At 46.1% G+C, this 18,910-nt stretch overlaps 1 protein-coding gene across 1 annotated transcript; it reads left to right on the top strand.

The window, feature by feature from the left end:
- Positions 1–14,779: 14,779 nt before the first annotated feature.
- On the top strand, positions 14,780–18,432 carry LOC105055493 (protein ABCI7, chloroplastic). The gene is made up of 3 exons (XM_010937332.4): positions 14,780–15,695; positions 16,888–17,147; positions 17,949–18,432. Exons 1-3 carry the CDS (start codon positions 14,811–14,813, stop codon positions 18,250–18,252), a joined length of 1,449 nt encoding a protein of 482 aa, XP_010935634.1. The 5' UTR covers positions 14,780–14,810; the 3' UTR covers positions 18,253–18,432.
- Positions 18,433–18,910: the final 478 nt, after the last annotated feature.

Genomic DNA, 18,910 nt, shown 5'->3' with positions numbered 1-18,910 from the left:
TATAGATTGAATTAGCCTGATAATTCTTGCTTGAATCTCACTGATGAGGCTCCTGGAGCACATCTTCAAACATGAATTCAAGTGCTTCCTCCTTGAGTCCTAGAACTTCAAGGCCCTCCAACACCCACCGTCTTCCACATGATCTAGGCTTCTTGCACCAGTAGAACAAATCCGACACCATGTCAGCTTTTCGATGATCATATCTGATAGTCAAGTTAACCTGAACAATGCATCGAACGACTTCTAATCCAAGAGGACTACTCGTCAATGGAGTTTGAGTGCAATTACCACCTTGCTTCACGCTAGCATACTATAGAGATGGACCCTCAGATCCCTGCAAGCTTGTTCTCCCTCAACAGTTATTGGTGCATCTCAATCTTAGCCGCAGTGATTTCTACAGTAAGATCTCATTTGTGTTCAACAACCTCACCCATCTCGGCTCACTCTATCTCTAGAGTAACCAGCTCTCCGACAAGATCCTTGACCTCAACCTCCCATGACAACTAACTCATGCTTCATAAACAATGAGCTTTTTCCATGGTATCTGCTTGATTATGTTAACATTTCTGCCTTGCTTAATTGACTCGAGCACAAGAAATTGATGTCTGTCTGGATCCATCCATCATTTGATTTAATTATTACCTTGTGTAGCTAATTATTCTCGGACCTTTCTCAACCAGAGCACCAATAATATCAGGTTCACGGAAGAAGGCCCACCCATGACTACGAGATCGAACTGAGGCGGCAAAATTAAAGGCAAAAGCTAATACACGTAAAGGAGTACTTGTGACTGCTTTATGCCCATGTGGCGTGATCTCCTTTCTACTGCATGCATGCCCGACTAACCCACATCGCTGGAGCCACACATGTGAAGACGAGCACAAGATCACATGGTGTGAATAGCTCTTCATCAGGTGAGCCCCATCATGGTACAGACTCTGTGAGGGCTACAAGAGTACTAAGCACGGAGAAAGAGACATTGCATTCCGAGACGAAAGAGATTGGTGACACGGTATGAATGTTTTCTTCTCTATATCATCTTAACCCGTACAATACGCCATCATATCATACATTTTTCAAGAGCTTTCAACAAACCTCTCTTCTACTTTGTAGGAGATAATTATTCAATTAATTTTTAGTTATCCATAGACCTTTATGTGATGCATCATATCTAAAACTTTACCTGACTCAGCTTGTAATCTATAACATACCTATCAGTTTGCGGTCCAAGAAAAAGCAGCAATCACAACTTAGAGCCACAAAAATTGGCTAAAATTTAACATATTTCACTTCAACTCAGGTATTACTCTGTATCAACACAAGCCACGTACTGACACCATGTACGTGCATGAAAACGATGTATCAACCAGAGCCGTCACGTAGAGTTGGGAAGGTAAAATTAAATGAATGGTTGTGATTTTACTATTGCAGCGTTCATCTATTTGTAGTATAATTTTCCGGGACTTTTGTCCACCATTTCAGTGCTAGCCTCCGCCGGCACCTCGTGATGGGCTCCTTATTTTGTCTTGTCTAGGTGGCGTCCACAACAGCAATCACGAGAATATAATCCTGTCCCTGTTCACTGGAGGTCTACGACCCACGTTTTGTAGAAGAGCAAGGTGGGGCCAGTCCTTTCGTTCCGGCTGGTAGCCATACGCCATACGGTTTCGCTATGCGTGGTGCTTCTCTGCCTTGTGTTACAAGTTACTGTGTGTCGGCTGGTGTTTGACACCTGATTCGGGAGAGAGCTCGCAGATTGCCCATGGGATCGTTGCCTCTCCACGTAATATGGAAGTAGGTGATGAGCTTGGCGATGGATGCGTCCTAGCTAACACCATCAACTAATCCTCAACTGCCATATTATGTCAATGAACTTAGTACTGATTTGATTGGTGATCTTGGTAAAATAATTAATTTATTCGATCAACATTGACAGAGATACTTGTAACCCTAAACTCTGGTCCTATCGATCAAGATAAGTTATGATATGAATATATTTAATATTAATATAATCAGGTCAAAAACAGCACCATGGCGATCCTGTGATCCAAGGTCTTCGAGAGTGCCAAACAAGTTCTGTTGCCCACCTCTGTTTTTAGTTCTCTTGGTTGTTAGTTGTCATCTTGTGGATGAAACCCATTTCTGTTTTTGTTTTTAAGCTTTTCTGTTGTTTCTTGTTGACTGGAAGGTGAGATCCCTCCTTAATCTCCCCCCTTTGCAACTCTTGTAAATATCTTCTTTCTGAATAAATGCCAGATCGTTGTTGTTACAGCCTCATTTCAAATAAAAAAAAGAAGAAGAAGAAGATAGGAATATGTTTTCTAATTCCAAGTTACATATATTTTTAGTATTGTGTGATGTGGATGTACATGGAGAATATATCTTCAAATAAGATGAGTTCATATGTCACTCTGATGGATCGATGCCATACACTGATGGTGGTTCTTTATTGAGCTATCATGTTAGCATTGTATGGGCATGAAGAACATCTTGAATGAATGACAAGGACCCCATTTTCCCCATATTTTCACAAGTAAAATTCTCAAGATAATGCACTTGATTAGATGCTAGCTGGCGTGATAATAATTGGATGGTTAAACCGCACCAAGATCTACCATCCATTATGTACTGCACCAATCTCCAATCACCACATGGCTAGCGAATGGAATGGGGATCGGTAGCAGTATATTCCGGAAGAGAGAGACATCTGATGAAAGATGAGGCCCCTGGTGTATAAGAACCAAAGTGGAGTGGTGACAGCTGCAATTCTTTGAAGAGAGTTCTGTGCCAAGCGCAGGCTTTCAGGGCATGCACATCCTGTACATCCCTAACGTACTGTCTCACTGTGCACATGGTGGTGTTACCCTCTCCAACGGCCCAACGGTCACAGATCGATGACCACTCTGATGTGGCGCAGCGTTCGACCCCTGAGACGCAGGCAAATGTCGTACATGTAACGCGGATTGTAACACGTTATGCACCGAAGGCCCTAAAAAAAGAATTCATGGATGGCAACATCTCATCATGCACGCAAAATCGTGCTCTTTTTCAAAAGTCCCGTCCGGCGGCAAGCATGGAAGGCTCTTTTTTTCCTGTGGATGCCCGCGCGGAAGTACTTGTTTGCTCGGCCCGGCTGTCAAGGAAGGTGGATTAAACTAATAGATAGAAGCCACCGAACGGTGTTGGCCCACTTCTTTTTTCTTTTTTCGGTAAAAGGTGTTGGTCCACCTGAGTGGTTCACGGGGAGCAGGACCATCGAACCAAGAGCGTGGTTAACGTTTCCCCTTGCTGGCATGGACAGTAGCTGTTGAGAGTTCTTTTGTCGCTCGTATTCCTTCTTTCCTTCCTGTGTTGCGGTTTAGTGCTTTGTGCGGATAAAAAAATACGGGTGTTCCCGTAGGGCGTAACGAGATAACCGGCACGCTCGGATTCAACCAGCCTAGATGAAAAATTTTCCGCCGGAATACTTGGGTGCTGCTACCGTCCAAAATTTGATCGGATGGTATCGGCGATCTAGCTGATGGATTGTGTTGCGGCCAATCGTCTCGTCGCCCGATCGCCGGGAAACATGCACCTGCAAAAGGAAGTCCGCACTGACCGAAGGCGACTCCGGCGGGAACCCTCCGACGGTCAAGTCAGAGAGGTGACTGGGCAACAGTGAAATGCAGACAGAGAACTCTGGGAAAGAGAGAGGGGGAGAGAGAGGGGAGCAAGCCTGCGTATGTGGGAGAGACGAGCGGATCGACCCTTTGCACTGTTGCCTTCCCCGGTATATATAGTGGAGCTAGGTATGGCGCCGTCATTAATGGCGCGGACAAGTGAGGAACTGTCAACTCACTGTGGACTGTCAGAGCCGCCGTAAAAACGTCATGTCGCCGTGTGGCCGTCCAATCACCAGGGTTGACCCGGCTCTCGGCGGGACCATGTCCCTAGGTAACTGCGCCGCATGTCCGTGTCAGAGCTGACAACGTCTGGCGGCTGTACGGTGGTTGGAGGAGCCGACCGACCCAAAGTCGGTAGCCAGCTGAGTGGTGTCGGGCCCCTCCATTGGTCGGCGAGCATCATGTTGCGAGAGTCGGCCATCAGACTTCCTGGCCGGAGTCGGCCAGTCGGTCGGTCGGAGTCGGCCAGTCGGTCGGTCGGAGTCGGCCAGTCGGTCGGTCGGCCAGTCAGAGTCGGCCAGTCGGGGTCGGCCGTCGGGGTCGGCCATCAGACTTCCTGGCCGGAGTCGGCCAGTCGGTCGGTCGGAGTCGTCTGTCGGGGTCGGCCAGTCGGTCGGTCGGCCAGTCAGGGTTGGTCGTCGGGGTCGGCCAGTCGTCCGTCGGGGTCGTCCGTCGGGGTCGGCCAGTCGGTCGGTCGGCCAGTCGGTCGGTCGGCCAATCAGAGTCGGCCAGTCGGAGTCGGCCAGTCGGCCAGTCGGGGTCGGTCGGTCGGCCAGTCAGGGTCGGCCGTCGGGGTCGGCCAGTCGTCCGTCGGGGTCGTCCGTCGGGGTCGGCCAGTCGGTCGGTCGGAGTCAGCCAGTCGTCCGTCGGGGTCGGCCAGTCGGTCGGTCGGCCAGTCAGGGTCGGCCGTCGGGGTCGGCCAGTCGGGGTCGGCCGTCGGGGTCGGCCATCAGACTTCCTGGCCGGAGTCGGCCAGTCGGAGTCGGCCAGTCGTCCGTCGGGGTCGGCCAGTCGGTCGGTCGGCCAGTCAGGGTCGGCCAGTCGGAGTCGGCCAGTCGTCCGTCGGGGTCGGCCAGTCGTCCGTCGGGGTCGTCCGTCGGGGTCGGCCAGTCGGTCGGTCGGCCAGTCAGAGTCGGCCAGTCGGAGTCGTCCGTCGGGGTCGGCCAGTCGGTCGGTCGGCCAGTCAGGGTCGGCCGTCGGGGTCGGCCAGTCGTCCGTCGGGGTCGGCCAGTCGGTCGGTCGGCCAGTCAGGGTCGGCCGTCGGGGTCGGCCAGTCGTCCGTCGGGGTCGGCCAGTCGGTCGGTCGGCCAGTCAGGGTCGGCCGTCGGGGTCGGCCAGTCGGTCGGTCGGCCAGTCAGCCCCTTCGACCGTAAGTCGGTCGGTGGGGATTCCCCAACAGTTGCCCCCCTCCACTCCTGAGCCCGATGTCGTGTTGGCTCTCGTGAACACGTGGGCGACGGCTTCGGACGAAAGGAGTGGTGTTCCGTCTTTTCCTGCCCCGACTCTGGCGATCACATCAACGAACGATCCAATATCGGTCGTCCCGACTGTAGGTCGAGCATGCACGTCGGATCGGAGGTCGGCCAACCTCCGAACGTTGCTCGTCGACACGATCATTCCGCAGAATCTGATAGTCGAGTAGCATCCGACGTATTCGGATAGGATAACGATGGCAAATCGAATATCCATTGTCCAGCCCTTGGCCGGACGTATGCGTCGGGATGTATGATAAACGGTGGCAAGCCGAATATCCTTCGATCGGTCGTGACCAGATCGGTATGTCGCGAATACGACTGCGGTCGTCTTGGCGTTTTGCCTTTCTTAGTCGAAGCTAAGTCGGCAAGTTAGCCAGCCGCATTAGTCGAAGCCCTTTGCCTTCAGAGGCCGAGGCCGTCGGTTCGACGATCGATGATCGAGTCATGTTGGTCGGGACCTTTTGCCTTCAGAGGCTAAGGCCGTCGGTTTCGGCGATCGATGATCGAGCCGTTGATTCAGCGATCGACGATCGGCCATGTTGGTCGGAGCCTTTTGCCTTCAGAGGTCGAGGCCGTCGGTTTCGGCGATCGATGATCGAGCCGTTGATTCGGCGATCGACGATCGGTCATGTTGGTCGGAGCCTTTTGCCTTCAGAGGCCGAGGCCGTCGATTTTGGCGATCGATGATCGAGCCGTTGATTCGGCGATCGACGATCGGCCATGTTGGTCGGAGCCTTTTGCCTTCAGAGGCCGAGGCCGTCGATTTCGGCGATCGATGATCGAGCCGTTGATTCGGCGATCGACGATCGGCCATGTTGGTCGGAGCCTTTTGCCTTCAGAGGCCGAGGCCGTCGGTTCGGCGATCGGTGATCGAGCCGTTGATTCGGCGATCGACGATCGGCCATGTTGGTCGGAGCCTTTTGCCTTCAGAGGCCGAGGCCGTCGGTTTCGGCGATCGATGATCGAGCCGTTGATTCGGTGATCGACGATCGGCCATGTTGGTCGGAGCCTTTTGCCTTCATAGGTCGAGGCCGTCGTAGATTCTCCGCTCCTTCGATCTCTATCAGGATCTGCGCACGAGGAGCGGGGAGAGGGGTGTAGGAGTCATACCTGCGATGCGTCAGTCTCGGACTCCATCGTCAGGGTGACTTTTGGATTCGTCGGGGTGGCGAGACCCGACTATCTGTCGGGAGCCTGCTTGGTTCGGCGGGTTCCCGACCTTTCCTCCGCTTCTCCTTCGGGCCTCTGGGTTCGGCCAAACGTCGGTCGGATGCCCCTTCATCCGCGCGCATATACTTATATGCGCGCTCCAGCAGTTCGGCGTATGTTCGGGGGAGGGTTTTGTCCAGGGAGTAGGTGAATCGGGATGCCCTCAGCCCCCGCTTCATGGCTGAGATTGCCATGTCTTCGTTGAGGTCCCGGACCTCGAGCGTGGCCGCGTTGAATCGCGCCACGAAGTATCGGAGCGTCTCATTTTCCCCCTGCTTGAGGGAGAAAAGGCTGTCCGACGTTCGCGGCGGCTTTCGGCTGGTGCTGAAATGGGCCACGAACGAGTGCTCGAGCTGTCCGAAGGAGTGGATACTTTTCGATCGGAGGCCGGAGTACCAGGCCCTGGCAGCCTTGCGGAGTGTGGCGGGGAAGCCGATGCAAAAGAGAGCGTCGGTTGCCCCTTGAATTGTCATGAGAGCTTTGTAGCTTTCCAGATGGTCGATTGGGTCGGTGGAGCCGTCGTAAGACTCCGCGTGCGGCATCTTGAACCGACTGGGGATCGGTTCGTCGAGGATGAGTCGGGAGAGAGGTTGGGCGGTTTGGAAGTCGACGTCGTTTGAAGACTTCTGGCCGTCCATCTGCAACTGAGCGAGTCGGCGGTCGATTTCCTCGAACCGACGCTCGTAGTCGTCCGCTCGTCGATGCTGGGAGACCCCAGGGGTGGAGCCTCCGGAAGATTCTGAGAGAGAGGCCGACGGCGTGCGCGGCCGTTTCTCCTTCCTTGCCCGTTCCAACGGGGAAGGGGAGGGCCGCTGGGACCGTCGGTCGTCGCGCCATGGTCGTCCCTCCTCTTCTCCGTGGGAGCGCTTTTGGGGGCGCTCGCATGGAGGCGACAGGGATCGGCGCGGCCGTCGGCGGCTGCTCCTGGAAGGCATAGGCCGGGCCGCCGGTTGTTGCTGGAGGCTTTTGACTGCATCGGTCGGTACGGTCATCTGCCGTACGATGGCCGCAATCTGGGCCTCCGTGGTCACTGCAGGGCGCGGAGAGCTAGGCTCCGCCGCCGGTGGGGGCGGGGAGGCTTCTTCCCGGCGGGAAGAGCGCCTTGCCGACCCAGTGATTCTCGATCGTTGAGCTCTTGTCTTTGTCATGCTGCCCCCTACCTGGCGCGCCAATCTGTTGCGGCCAATCGCCTCGTCGCCCGATCGCCGGGAAACGTGCACCTGCAAAAGGAAGTCCGCACTGACCGGAGGCGGCTCCGGCGGGGACCCTCCGACGGTCAAGTCAGAGAGGTGACTGGGCAACAGTGAAATGCAGACAGAGAGCTCTGGAAAAGAGAGAGGGGGAGAGAGAGGGGAGCAAGCCTGCGTATGTGGGAGAGACGAGCGGATCGACCCTTTGCACTGTTGCCTTCCCCGGTATATATAGTGGAGCTAGGTATGGCGCCGTCATTAATGGCGCGGACAAGTGAGGAACTGTCAACTCACTGTGGACTGTCAGAGCCGCCGTAAAAACGTCATGTCGCCGTGTGGCCGTCCAATCACCAGGGTTGACCCGGCTCTCGGCGGGACCATGTCCCTAGGTAACTGCGCCGCATGTCCGTGTCAGAGCTGACAACGTCTGGCGGCTGTACGGTGGTTGGAGGAGCCGACCGACCCAAAGTCGGTAGCCAGCTGAGTGGTGTCGGGCCCCTCCATTGGTCGGCGAGCATCATGTTGCGAGAGTCGGCCATCAGACTTCCTGGCCGGAGTCGGCCAGTCGGAGTCGGCCAGTCGTCCGTCGGGATCGGCCAGTCGGCCAGTCAGGGTCGGCCAGTCGGAGTCGGCCAGTCGTCCGTCGGGGTCGGCCAGTCGGCCGTCGGGGTCGTCCGTCGGGGTCGGCCAGTCGGTCGGTCGGCCAGTCGGTCGGTCGGCCAGTCAGAGTCGGCCAGTCGGAGTCGTCCGTCGGGGTCGGCCAGTCGGTCGGTCGGCCAGTCAGGGTCGGCCGTCGGGGTCGGCCAGTCGTCCGTCGGGGTCGGCCAGTCGGTCGGTCGGCCAGTCAGGGTCGGCCGTCGGGGTCGGCCAGTCGGTCGGTCGGCCAGTCAGCCCCTTCGACCGTAAGTCGGTCGGTGGGGATTCCCCAACAGATTGATATGCTTGGCTCTGCTGGAGCCGGGCTGTACGGTATGAAAACTAACCCTCGACTAAAAAGAAACGATAAGCGATAGTCGTATTTAGTTGGAGATCCTCCGATAAAGAGAGTTTTTAGAATGAACAATAAGATGAAAAAGAGACGAAAAGTCTTCCTACTTGAGATCTCCTGACTTGATTTATACAGAGAGGAGATTAATATATTGTTTGGATTGGAGATACATCGTGGTTCATAAGAGGAAGGGAGGGGAGGGTAAAGAATAAATTCCTGTTTGGTAAGATTTTTTGAAAGATAAAAGAGGGTAGAGGAGGGTTCTCTCAACCCCTCCGTACCCCTTACTCAATTTTCTGTACCTCCGATTTGAGGTGTAATGGAAGGCAAAGTTCACATTTAATTTTCATTTTCCTAACTTATCCTTAATAAAATTTTAAAATTATAACTAGACCATTATATACACTATCTTCCCAACCACCCCTTTGCTCTTTATACAACTCAAAAATTCTATAGCCGTCCCTTCGCCCACAGGCCACTCCTCACGCAAATCCGGATATGACGATCTTTGGAAGGCAGTTTTCAGTGATAAAAATTCACGATCTTTGTCAAAATATCGTAAATATTAAATAGTACATCTATTAATCTATTAATGAGAAAGAACATATTTATTAAAATATATATATATATTATTTTATCCATCCCTTAACCCCTCTATCCAAACAAAGATAAAGTATATACTCTTCTTTACCCTTCCCCTCCCTTTCCAAACAAGGGTTCGTTAATTCTCTTACCCTCCCCTCCCTTCCCCTCCATTACCCTCCTCTCCCCTCCTTTTATGAACTCTCATATACCCCCAATCCAAACAAAGCGTAAGGATTCTTAGGATAGATCCTCATCGTTAAGCCGATCTCATCAGGAAGCCGACCTCATCAGAAGGTCGAGATCATCAAAAAGCTAATCTCATTAGAAGACTGACAGCTGAGATCGTCGAAGATCGATCTTATCATAAGTCTGACCTCATCATCGCTTAGACGTGGCAATAGATTATTATTATCTGGGTTAAATATTACATCGACCCATGACCGACCTGCTTCTCTAGTTACATCAGCCTATGACCGACCCATCTCTCCAGTATTATCTGTTAATCGACTGTCCAAAACTACTAGTAAGCGGAATGCTCACCTCGGTTTGCTTTCGATCTCCTTCATTTTACTCCGATTAGCAGCCGACTTGAATCGACGACGATTATTCGATATGAGCATTAACTACATATGAACGTGGAGTGCAATAGTCGTCCACGAGTGGTCCATTACTCGATCTTAACGACAGTTAATGAGATAACCACCCACTAAATGCCATAATTCTCACATTCCGAGTATTCAGAAACGGGGGTTGCATAGTAACGACTTTCCTAGCCTTATAAATACCGATAAATAATGGGGGACTAGGTATGTGTGAAATCAAACTAGACTATACTTTGCTATTTTGAGCTCTCATTTTAGCTTTTTGGCTGTTTCTTTTTTCTGGCTGACTTAAGCATCGGAGAATCTTCCATCAGATAACTTTCGATAAAAAGATTTTTGCAGATTTCCTGTCATTCACCATCCAGACGCATTACTCGGTTCCCGGCTAACTACCTCATCGGAGATTGGCTGCAACAAGGATCTATCATGATTTGATCATGTGATTTTGAAATGAACTATCATGCTCTTTACTTATTTGCCGCTCTAGATGGTTTTCTTCTTCTTCTTCTTCCAGGTGTAATTTTTTTTGGTGTACGGAGCTATAGCTCTACTATTTGCTTACAGGTTCATTCAGCTATTGATTTTGCATGCCACGTATCATTCAGTCATTGGTTGGTCGAGCTGGCAAGCATGATTTTAATGGATGTCAAATTCATATGGTAGTAGATGTTATACACAGTATTGGACTTTAAAAATCTTCATTCAAATGATGATTGCAAGTTGTTAAATGTAGAGCAATAACATTTCCATGACCTTTTGCTTCAGTGGAACTTTATTGCTTCTACCGTGCAGTGGGCCAAATTTAAGTGCGCTCTTTTGCCTATGGAAGCCATTAGACCCTCACTAGCCTACCTACACCTGCCTTCGTTTTTTAAAGGAAGAGTGGCATCACCGAATCATAGGAAATTGTGTTCGGGTGCAAACAAATGAATGATAAATTATAACATCGAGTAGGATTTTCGTTTGAGGGCCCTAATTAAAAAGATCAAAGTTCTTAAAATAGCCCATCCTTTCTCCCACCCTGAGATCTTGTGTTTGTATTTGAAGATAATATATCATGATTGGCATCAGGGCTCTTGGTCCAGATCTAGAGAAATTTATGTTTGGAGGAAGTTTTAGTCTATGCCTCACTCAATATTTTTCATAAGTATTCTCGTTCAATTTACCATATAATGTCGTCTCATAAAAAAATATATATCTACATATAATAGGAGTTCTTGGAGTTGATTGTGCGAAGACGGACGTCGAGAGTAAAACTTTGCAGAAATCCACCATCTATGGCTCGCTCTCTCCCCTCTTCCAAAAAATAAACAACTATAACAAGATTTTTCCTGAAAACCAGCCCAAATTGGACATGTTTTGGACGAAAGTCGATAGATCCAATTGACTTCAATTAAAAATTTTAAAAATGGATCAGAATAAAGGAACTATGATCCCCTATCAGATCTCTTGCTATGGGGATAAGGACGCATAGTTGTGGCTAGTGTAGATGCCATGGGGCTGGTATGAATGATTGTTAGCCATTGGGACCGTTGCAACCGATGAATGACCAATGTAATCATCTGTCAAGTCGAGTTTATTCTTTCAAAAAATATTTCTTTAAATCTTCCTCATCTACTATGATTGATTACCTCCAAGCCTTCTCTCTTCATTCTCATCTCTGGTGTCTGTTGTACTGCTATAGTCGAGTGCCATCGCCGAAAATCTTATTTTTCGCCCTCAAAACCCTTCATGCCTTATTTTTCTTATTCTAAATACGGTAACCCTTTCTTCCACTGAAATCTACTGCTGCTTGTCGGTGAGTCCTTTACCCTCTTGCTGCCGCTCTTTATCTAAGAAGGCTACCACAAATGTAGCTAAGGACGTTCCCCTTTTCTCTTCCTTCCCTTGTTTCTTATATGTGTGTGGTTGAACCACTGTTGCACAAAACAGACTACAGCCATCTCATCATAGGTTGCACCACAATTGGACCACCACCCTCTTGTCCCCTTTTCTGCATTCTTCCTTCCTTTTGAATGCCACAAGAACACCAATTTTGCATCCTTATTTTGCCATAGAAAAAAAGAGGAGAGAAGAAAGAGACCCAACCCCTAATGTGATCTCAACTCTTTAGATCAGATCTACAATCTGATTAGGTCTAAACCTGTTCCTTGACGGCCGACTTGGAACAAATAGACTAGGCCCTTGATTAGACCCAAACCAAACTTTTTTCTCTTCACTTTATTCTCTTTTCTATCTTGATTGAAGGCCAATGGTGTTTGTTACTTTGATTAGAACCACCAACTCCAAAGTAATGTCCGATCTAAGGATCGGACTATGTATTGAAGGTTATGTTTAGCTGTACCAGAAGAAATTTTGGATTTGATCTACTTAAGACTATAAGTTTTCTTTATCTTTAATGATTTTATGGTGCATGCAATATGTTTTAAAATTCAAAAATTTTATTGTTTAACTTTGAATAAATGATTGAGAAGGACAATATTTAAATATATGAAAATAAAAATTTTTGAAAATTATGCATGCCTACATAAAAAAAGAAATCAAAACTATGGATCCAGTATAAATTCTTGTTTTGACTTTGTTAGTCTTGTTTTAATTTTGCAAGAATTTTTGAAAGAAAATATTTTTTTTTTATTTTTAGAAATAAGATATGAAATCCTAGATGACATTGCTTATGTTGTTGAAAATAAGTAGGTTTATGTTATGTATGAGAAGCTGGTTGTGGATATTATGGAAACTCTTTGGTTTGACTATGATTCGACTTTAGCTAATGAGACTAATCATTGGTCACATATAAAAAATTAATTTTTCTGAACCTATCTAGTTAGAGCTGATTGCTGGCATGATGCTATGCATATTTTATTCTCAAGACTAGTCTTTTTATCATATCACAAGCAATCATGGATGTACAATTCAGAATTAGTTTTATCTTGAGCTTAATCAGTTGGAGCTGATCATTTGAATATACTGATAAATTATATATTATATATTTCGAAACTAATCTCTTCAAGCCTTGCCATGAAATTGATCGTGATCATAATCATCAAAGACTGAGAGAGTTTATGATTTATTGCCATGGCATATTTTGTGAAAAAATTATGTTGATGAATATATCTTAATATTATTAAATTATCTATATTTAAAAAAAATTATTTTATATTTGATCCCACTAAATATTATAGAAATTCATTGGGCCGTAAAGCTTGTTATCTTCTTCTAATTTTTGTGAATGCAGCGGAATAGATGGGTTTTGGAAGCGAGCAGTGGCTTAGGATTTAAATACATTTGTTTAGGTTTTTCTTGAATAAAATTTGATTTGAACATACCCTCATTTATTATTATTAGTAATTATTGATTATTTATTTTAAGTAAATATATTAAACTATTTATTTCTATCACTGTTTGAGTTTGAAATGATTTGAATATGTATGAATGAAAAAAAAAAGCCTTGCATGTCGAATGAAGTTAAATCCTTGGATGTGCGGGCACCTGTTATGCACTCGGCTCCAGCCATCGAGTTGGGATACGATGCTTTCTTTCCTTTTAATAGAAAATGGGATTGATCTCTTCTACTGGCAGGGGGAAAAGTTTTGCATCTATCTTCTACCCCTTGTATTGAAGCAGTGAGTGCTTGGCTTGGTTCGTTTATGTTGTTAATCTTTTTTAAGATAGTACAATTTAGTTGCAAGATGGTTCTCTTCCCCTTGTATTGAATTAGTGAGTGCTTGGCTTGGTTCATTTTATGTTATTAACCTTTTCTAAGATAGTACAATTTAGTTGCAAGATGATTCTCTTACAGCTATACATTGGATTATGTTGCGGTCAAGGGTGAAGAGATCGAATGATTGACTTGACTCTACATCCGCATACGTAAGCTATTATCTATTTGACGTCTCACATAAGAGAGAAGGTTTCAATTTATATAAGTCATACTCCCTTTTGACTCATAACTGATGTGGGACTAAAGATGTCCTCTCTACACCACAACACAGCCCCTCAATTAAGAGAAAATATGTGTGGATAGGAATGCCAGGACTAAAGATATCCTCTCTACACTACAACACAGCCCCTCAATTAAGAGGGAGTATGTGTGGGTAGGAATGCCGTCAAGGGTCAAGGGGTCGAATGGTTCGGATGATTGGATTGACTTCACGTCCGCATATATGGGGTATTGTCCGTTTTGTCTCATGACTATCTTTAGGTTTCAGTGGATTTTGATCATTTAGAGCCTCACGATTTTATCCTTTAAAAGATGCCTCACGTGGGAGAGAAAATCTATATAATTCATACTCTCTCTTGATTCATAATTGATATCGGACTAAAGATGCTCTCTCTACACCATAATAGATTACTCAATAGATTGTTCAAAATATTATTCTTTCTTTGCGACAAGATATCAAAATTTGGAGAATAAATCAGCAATGGTGGTGTCTCACACTCGCAAGAAAGTTAGCAAGGTAGTAGATTGGTTGGCTCACCAAGCACTTTATGAAGTTTTTTCTCTTGAGGATGGATGATGTTCTTCATGCTGATCTACTTCAAATTTTGCTGGTTGATGCATATGGAGTTGGTTGTTACCGGCACCATTAGATCTATGTATAGCCCCTCCCTCTCTTCTCATAGCGTACGATGGATTAGCCCAACGAAAAAATGATAGTCTAACTGTTACTTGGAGCAGGTCCAATGAATCATGCCGAATCCTACAATGGATAACATGCCATGTTACTCTTTGTATTTCATCAATTCCTGATTGCACATTATCCACCATACATATGCTCTAAAAAAATTAATGGTTAGGATCACTCTACAATATGCATTTTGTGTCGTCCAATAATTTTTTTTTTCTTCAAAATTTTTAAATCAAATTTAGATAATAATAATTTTTTAATAATAAATAATATGATTATTTTTTTTATTAGATGATGCAAGAAGTGAGTATGATTCTATCCGATGGTGTCTTGCGCCCTAAGATTTGCCTTGCTCCGTTCGAACCTGATCCATGCAATAATTTCTCGGAGCGATGCCCGGGACCCGAACTCGATATAACCGTACAATCCAATCTGAGGTTCAACCCCACTCCTCTTGTTCAACTACCAACCATGTCCTACTGTTGTTCGTCGTCGTCCCCCCTTCCCCTCCCTCTCCGCCGCCTCCGCCACCGGTCTCCTCTCCCCAGTCCCCCTAAAACCCTAACCATAACCCCTCGCTCCTCCCTCTCCGACCCCTTCGTCCTCGAGATCGCCGAGAAGCTCGAGGATTCCCTCTCCTCCTCCTCCCCCTCGATCCAATCCCTCCCCCTCCAGCGCCTTCGCGACTCCTCTTCCCATTCCCTCCTCTCCCGCTCCTGGCCCTCCTCCAAAGACGAGCCCTTTCGCTTCACCGACACCTCCTTCCTCAAGAACTCTTCCATCCTCCCCGCCCCCACCCCCTCCCTCCCCTCTTTGTCCCTCGATTCCCCTTCCCCCAATCTCATCTCCCTCGTCGACGGCCACTTCGCCCCCTCCCTCTCCCGCCTATCCTCCCTCCCTGCCGGCGCCTTTGCCGGCAGTGTCTCTGCCGTCCCCCCGGGTCCCCTCTACGACCGCCTCCTCGCCGCCCTCGCCTCCGCCGAGGAATTCCAAGATCGAGACCTGTTCTGGGACTTGAACGGCGTCGGTGCCCCGGATATCGCCGTGATTTACATCCCGGCCGGGGCGCGGGTCGTTGACGAGCCAATTCATGTTCGGTTCTGCTACTCCGAGGGGGATGAAATCGGGTCGCAGCGGTTGCCGGTGTCGAATCCGCGGGTTTTGGTTGTGGTGGAGAAGGGGGCGGAGCTTGCGATCGTGGAGGAGCACTCGGGGGTCGGGGGGAGCGAGGAGAGGAGCTATTGGGCTAACTCGGTGATGGAGATTGTGATCGAGGAGGGTGCCAAGGTGTCGCATTCTTATGTGCAGAGGCAGTCGGTGAATGCAGCTCATATCAAGTGGACTTTTGCTCGGCAGGTGACTTCTTGCACGCCGTTATGCTTAAATTTATTCTTTAGGATTCAAATGGTTTTATAGATGAAAGATAATGCTCTGTGATCTTTAAGTTTAATGATGTATGTTTAGATTTGTATTTCTTTAGTTATTGATTAATCTCGCTTTGGAGGGAAGTAGTGGAGTCTCTGGAAGAATATCAAGTGACATTATATGGGGCAGGCCATTATAAGTTGCAAACTTTGATCGTAAATTTGCAAAAGATTCGATGTTAAGTAAAAGGATGTTAAATTTAAAGGTTGAAAAATGCGAGTCACTATCAATTTGGAATCATGTTCATGTCCTAAATTTGATGATCTTTTCTTGGCTTGCAACTTGGTTTCTTGAGAACCTTCATGGGTTGGTTTCTGCAGGAAATCTACTTATGAGAATCACGTTAGATCTTGTTAGCTGTCTGTATTGTGTTCACTCGGTTTCTTTCTTTCTTTTGGTGCTCTTTATTGGGGGGCACAACCCTACAAAAGAAAAAAGAGATGCTGATTATCTAAATGTTGTTTATCTGGAAAAAAGTTTGGGGCCTTGTATAAGGGCTTTTTGCTGAGATGAGCTTTGCTCTTCCAGTTATATAATTATTTTAGCAAGACTAAGATAAAACTCAAAAGGGGGAAAAGCCTAATTCTGTGTTTTGCCTTAATTATATCCTTTTGTGTTGTGTCATGCTGGATGTTTTTTATTTTTGTGATGCATGATAACATTCTGATTTTCTTTTCGGAGATATGTAAGACTTATCCTGTGAATATTGTATGGACATTGAAATTTTCAACATGGGGGGTCAGCGAAACTACGTTGATAGCCTGAAATAAATGGTGAATTATTGATGTTTGGCTGGTGGAATGCTGTAAAAGTATGAGCTCTGACTGTGAAATGGGCCTCACTCAGTCATTCGTCCTCCAGCTTTCATTGGTGTTCATTGGGTTTGTCTGCATGTAGCCTTTAGAAAGTGATGTTTAATAGGATAAAAATAGTAAACTTGAACATTTGAAGAATCAAAATAGTGATTAAGGTTGTTATTGCACCTATTGCATATCAAGGGAACAAGGAGAGTTGGTGAACCACACCTTCCTGTCCGTTTTTCGATGGCATCAGAATTGAAGAGCTTCAGATTTTTGTAGGATACCATAACGGTCAAGGATTAACTGTGTATTGATATTTGCAGGAATTATCTAGTTCCTATGAGCTCATTGAGATAAGTACTGGTGGAAGGCTAAGCAGGCATAATCTCCATATTCAGCAATTAGGCCCTGACACTGTTACAGAACTGGCAGCATTTCATGTATCTCAAAGCAATCAGACGCAAGATCTGCATAGCAGGTTAATCCTGGATCATCCTAGAGGATATTCTCGGCAACTTCACAAGTGCATTGTATCCCATTCCTCGGGGCAGGCTGTATTTGATGGAAACATTAAGGTCAACAGGTACCTTACTACTTTCTGAATCTGTTCGTGTTCCAATTGAAGCTTCCATTGAACTTAGAGAACGGAGAGTTTCTCAAGAACTCTATTTTATGAAAAAAATGCCACTTAGGAAGCTGTAAAATGTGACTATGTATTTGTGCTTAGGGGCATGATCAAGTGACACCAGGTGCAACTTTTGGTGTAACTCGTATGGAATTGCTCATTTTTTTGAATTGGATGATAGAGGTCTCATATTGATGAACCGAGCCATCACATGTGATCTGCCACCTCTAAATTTCTTACACACCAAACATCATATGATTGGAGACCTTTAGCTTATGTGTCATGTGGTCAAAGAAACATGTATTATTTCTTGTTATTTAAACTGTTCTATTTCTTACCACTTGATGTATAGGTAGGGGTCTCCAAACCATATAGCTTTTGGTATGTTGTTTAGAGGTAATAGATCGTACTCAACAGCTTAGATAATTGATATGGGACTTCCATTGTCCAATTCTAAAAAAGGTGCGACTCTATAAGAGTGACTCTAGGTGTAACTTGAACCTAACCCCTTCACTTATAAATGATAGTAAATCTGATATGCCTTTGGGCATCCTGTTTATTAATTTTTGAATTTGTTCCATATGTTGTTTGACCGAGAAATTTATAGCTCCTTTTTATTTTTTATTTATTATCACCATGCTAAGATACATCTTATGGGGTAGTCATCAACCATTCAAAACATATTTTCTTTTCCTACCCAAATGTGTAAATTTATTTTTGGAAGCTTCATTTTCATATCTTAACTTTTGCATTTTATAGATTTGCACAGCAAACTGATGCTGGGCAGCTGACTAGAACCCTTCTCTTGGCACCTCGAGCAACTGCAAATGTAAAACCTAACCTACAAATCATTGCTGATGATGTCAAATGTTCTCATGGAGCTGCTATTAGTGACCTTGAAGAAGACCAGCTCTTCTATTTTCGGGCAAGGGGTGTGGATTTGCAAACAGCAAGAGATGCTCTAGTTTTCTCATTCGGAGCTGAGGTCATGGCACGCATTCCATTTGAGGCCATTCGGAAAAGTGTAACCAGTCAAGTTAAAGAGTTAATAGCGAATATATGAATGAAATATTGAATGAGCAATTCTTCTGATTTGTTTGTAATCCTATTTTTTATTATCTATAATGAGAGCTTCATGTTACTCTCTATATCCCGGTGGGAAAAAGGTGGTGAGTTGAAAGAAAAGTGTTGAAAAAGGATAAAGAATGCTTTAATTTAGTTTTACCAAGTCCAAACATCCAAATTTAAGATGAGGTAGTATATAATGCAATGAAGCATTGTGGATCAAATGAAGGGTCAAAACTTAACCTGCCAGCTTCTAGCAAACTTTAAATTTTTCCTTAGTGACAGAATGATCTTATGATTTATTTTTGGCTATTTGGACAAGATATCAAGGAACTTACAAACATCAGAAGCTTCCATATGAGTTCGTTACATGCTACTGCTTTTCATGCTTCAGTAACCAGATGTTATCAACTTCTTTTAATTTGTTCTTCTGTTATACCTTTTCAGACACTGAATTTACAACTCTGTAAATTCTGACATATATTGGTCAGAGAATTGCTGCAGCATAAAGATACGGTGGCAATTTTTTTTTTGGCTACTAAAAATTTGATTGGTCCAAATATCGCATTGCTTGTATTGAATGTGCTACATGCCATCAAGGTTTTCTCCATTTCAAAATCATTATTTTCTTTAGGAAATATACTAAAAATTGGTAA

This window comes from Elaeis guineensis, chromosome 12 (genome assembly GCF_000442705.2).
Source record: "Elaeis guineensis isolate ETL-2024a chromosome 12, EG11, whole genome shotgun sequence".
NCBI classification, from domain to species: Eukaryota; Viridiplantae; Streptophyta; class Magnoliopsida; order Arecales; family Arecaceae; genus Elaeis; species Elaeis guineensis.
Note: the sequence above shows the minus strand (reverse complement) of the source record. Positions and strands in the feature narration are given on the sequence as shown.

Bases quoted from the DNA above. Each gene is read 5' to 3' on its own strand.
- LOC105055493 (XM_010937332.4), top strand. From the start codon at position 14,811: ATGTCCTACTGTTGTTCGTCGTCGTCCCCCCTTCCCCTCCCTCTCCGC. The intron at 15,696-16,887 runs GTGACTTCTTGC...TGATATTTGCAG, and splicing joins AGTGGACTTTTGCTCGGCAG to GAATTATCTAGTTCCTATGA. The intron at 17,148-17,948 runs GTACCTTACTAC...TGCATTTTATAG, and splicing joins GGAAACATTAAGGTCAACAG to ATTTGCACAGCAAACTGATG.